This window comes from Rhinichthys klamathensis, unplaced genomic scaffold (assembly GCF_029890125.1).
Source record: "Rhinichthys klamathensis goyatoka isolate OS25496 unplaced genomic scaffold, OSU_Roscu_1.1 h1tg000217l_1, whole genome shotgun sequence".
In the NCBI taxonomy this organism is placed as follows: domain Eukaryota; kingdom Metazoa; phylum Chordata; class Actinopteri; order Cypriniformes; family Leuciscidae; genus Rhinichthys; species Rhinichthys klamathensis.
In genome coordinates, this window is record NW_026606742.1 from 743265 (window position 1) to 746727 (window position 3463).

Genomic DNA, 3463 nt, shown 5'->3' on the forward strand with positions numbered 1-3463 from the left:
AGATATAGACCAATTATCAAGATGCTGAAACACCATTCTAACCATTGAAGGTTACCATTTCTTTCAAAAAACAAGTTTATTCTTTAAAAATAAAATATTTCACTAAATTCCAAACCTTTACATGTTTACCTTAGAAATTAGATCGAATGGCAGCTGATATACATTTATGATTTGTGATCCCAAATACATTTATCATGCAAAAAAATTGGATGTGAAAGATATAGATATAGCAACAGTTATTTATAGCCTATATATAAGGAAAAGTCAAGGTTAAACAATGAAAAGGCTTCAGATTTATTTGAATCTTTTTACAACTTTGGAAATACATTGAGTGATAGCAAGCTGCTGCACATTGTTTTCTGTATGCAATAATACATGTGAAGATAAATAAATTGATGCACAGGGTTGTATGCCAGCTCTTCTACACTGTGCATGTTTAATTTACTTGAAAATCATGTTATATTCTGACTCTTCACAGTTGATTAATTGACACAGGTTTTGTGCTGCTAAATCAAATAAAAATGCTCAGGTTGTCATTTAGCATCTTGACCTTTAACAGGTGTTGGGGTCCCAGCTGAAAATCCTATCAGGTGATATTATGGGGGCCCTGTAACCAGAGAGGGGTTGGTAGAAGGGGTTAGCAGCATTTTTTTGAAAGCAGTTCCACCTTTCTTCGTTCTTCTTTTCACAGCACTCATGGACCAAGGTCATGGTGGAGTACTCTTCAATACAGAAAAGGGACAAAGCAGTTTCCCACTGCGAAAACAAGGGGGGAAAAGACAATTATTTTTCCGTTCAGTAAAATGTAAATAGTAAAATGACATATTATGTTTCTCATTCTGTGTACTCACTGCCTGTTTCGCACAGCAAAGGATCTGTCCATTTCCATGGGCTAAACCTCCATAGCAGCACCGACTGAACCATGCCTCTAGTCTGTTTACTGCCTTTCCAGCACGACGAGCGTAAGCGTAACTGGATGAAGGGAAACTGGAGTCAGGGTATCTGGGGCGGCCATTGCCATAACGACAGATCGCCTTGAGATTGTAAATCGAAGGTCTGGCTGGAGGGAAGTTTGATTCCAGCAGCACCTCAGGGTAAAATTTCTGTCCAACTAAATGGAAGACGGACAAAATAACCAAGTAGCTGAAGTTGATGAAGGACAAGATATTAATATTATGCAGAAAAGTAACCTTTTTTTGTCAAGGTCCATCTTAAATGTATTAATAAGAAAGTCAGAGAATGAAACATCAACTATCTATTAGAGAAATACATACATTTACATTTATTCATTTAGAAGACGCTTTTAAGGCTTCTTCTTCTTTTTTTCGCTCCAAAATAAGAAGACAATAAATAGAATAAAGTTTTGTAGTTAAGGCACATACCTCCCAATGAAATTAGATGAAGAATCAAAGTAGTCACAAGTGTGCTTTTCCAAAACATGACTGGTTAATTTCTGCAGTAAAAATATCCTTGCTTTCAGTTTGCAAATGTGCACTGTTTTCTTCAGGTCTGATACAAGTTTTAAAAGATTGCAAGGCTTTATTTAAAGGGATTGGAAGGAGAATGAAAGGCGGGCCAAAGTTGGTGGGTCAGCAGAGTTTGAAGTATGGAGATAAGGGCCTACGGTTATCTGTCTTTAATTAAACTCCCCCATAATATGAATTCAAAGTCAAAGCAGTGGATAGTCAAAATATGATTCTGCAAAGTTCACTAAAGCTACAGTGAATGCAATAAGTAGGCTACTGATTGTGGTCAGAATTATTGGCACCCCTGGTAAATATGATCAAAGATGGCTGTAAACATAAATCTGCGTTGTTTATCCTTTTGATCTTTCATTCAAAAAATTTGCAAAAATATAACCTTTCATTGAAGTAAAAGAGTTGAAAGTGGGGGGTAAATCACATTATGAAATAAATGCTTTTCTCCAAAGCACGTTGGCCATAATTATTGGCACCCTTTTATTAAATACTTTTTGCAACCCCTTTTTGCCAAGATAACAGCTCTGAGTTTTCTCCTATAATGCCTGATGAGTTTGGAGAACACCTGACAAGAGATCAGAGACCATTCCTCCATATAATCCAGATCCTTCAGATTCGCCGGTCCATGTTGGTGCTTCATCTCTCTGGTTCACTGTCGTGTCAGACAACTGAATATTATACAGTTTGTTTTTGGATGAGCACAGAGGTTTTTCTTGACACCCTCCCAAACAACATGTGGTGCTGTTTGATTTTTTTTTAGGCTTTCTGACCCCAAGACTCAACTAATCTCTGCAATTCTCCATCTGTGATCCTTGTAGAGTCTTTTGCCACTCAAACTTTCCCCCTCACTGTGCATTAGGACGATATAGACTCACGTCCTCTTCCAGGCAGATTCGTAACATCTTTACTTGATTGGAACTTTTTAATTATTGCCCTGATGGTGGAAATGGTAATCTTCAATGCTTTAGCCATTTTCTTACAACACTTTCTAGTTTGTGAGGCTCAACAATCTTTTGATGCACATCAGAACTGCATTCTTTGGTTTCACTCATTGTGATGGATGTTAAAGGGAATTTGGCCTTTTTGTTTTCTCATATTTATACTCATGTGAAACAAGAAGTCATAGCTATGTTCCTAGTCACCCTGGTGTGCTAAATTTTTTAATATATACTTCAGAGATATTTAACTCATAAACAATTCTAGGGGTGCCAATAATTGTGGCCTACATGTTTTTGGAGAAAAACATTTATTTCATAATGTGATTTTCCCCCTACTTTCGGTTCTTTTACTTCAATGAAAGGTTAGATTTTTGCAAATATTTTGAATGAAAGATCAAAGGGATAAACAATGCAGATTTATTTTTACAGCCATCTTTGATTTACCAGGGATGCCAATAATTCTGACCACAACTTTGTGTAGGTCATGGTTTTGTCATGAATTTCAATTGCTTCAGTGCATGTGCAAAGCGGCAGAAATTATAATATGGTTAGTTCACAGTTTTCTCTAATTTTACTAGCAATGATGATATCGATTCAAAGACACAATTGCATTTTTTATTTACTGATTCCTGACAATATGGCAAAATAATCACTTTATTTTTTTACTTTACAGGCCGGTTTATGAGTTTTAAACCCTCATCTGACATTCTGATTCAGCATGTTTCCCGTATTTTAAGTGTGAGAAACAGGGGATGTTTTTAGGGAGGATTTATGAGGCTGACTTTGTGAAACCTATTTGCTCATTTAAGCTGTTAACAGCACATAAATTTACCATATCAGCAACCAGAAACCTTTTTTCTGACCATATTGTTAATAGCAATCATGGGCAAAAATACGTAAATAGATCATGATTCATGGAAATATCTTATCTTATCTTTTTTTATCTAATTAAAATGGATTTATCAAGTACATGAGAGAAATACTCCCATGACTTCTTGCAAACCAGCCAGTTCTGCGGGCAATAATGTGATATGTCATGCTTGAGGA

At 36.1% G+C, this 3463-nt stretch overlaps 1 protein-coding gene across 1 annotated transcript; it reads right to left on the reverse strand.

The window, feature by feature from the left end:
- Positions 1-264: 264 nt before the first annotated feature.
- ecm1a (extracellular matrix protein 1a) lies at positions 265-1597 on the reverse strand. Its single transcript, XM_056264156.1, has 3 exons — positions 1383-1597; positions 852-1111; positions 265-756 (listed from the first exon to the last, which is right to left on the reverse strand). Exons 1-3 carry the CDS (start codon positions 1438-1440, stop codon positions 553-555), a joined length of 522 nt encoding a protein of 173 aa, XP_056120131.1. The 5' UTR covers positions 1441-1597; the 3' UTR covers positions 265-552.
- Between the last annotated feature and the right edge of the window lie 1866 nt (positions 1598-3463).

Coding starts and splice junctions, on each gene's coding strand:
- ecm1a (XM_056264156.1), bottom strand. CDS start 1,440: ATGTTTTGGAAAAGCACACTTGTGACTACTTTGATTCTTCATCTAATT. Junction 1,112..1,382: donor TCATCTAATTTCATTGGGAG/GTATGTGCCTTA, acceptor TCTTCCATTTAG/TTGGACAGAAATTTTACCCT. Junction 757..851: donor TTTGCTGTGCGAAACAGGCA/GTGAGTACACAG, acceptor TTGTTTTCGCAG/TGGGAAACTGCTTTGTCCCT.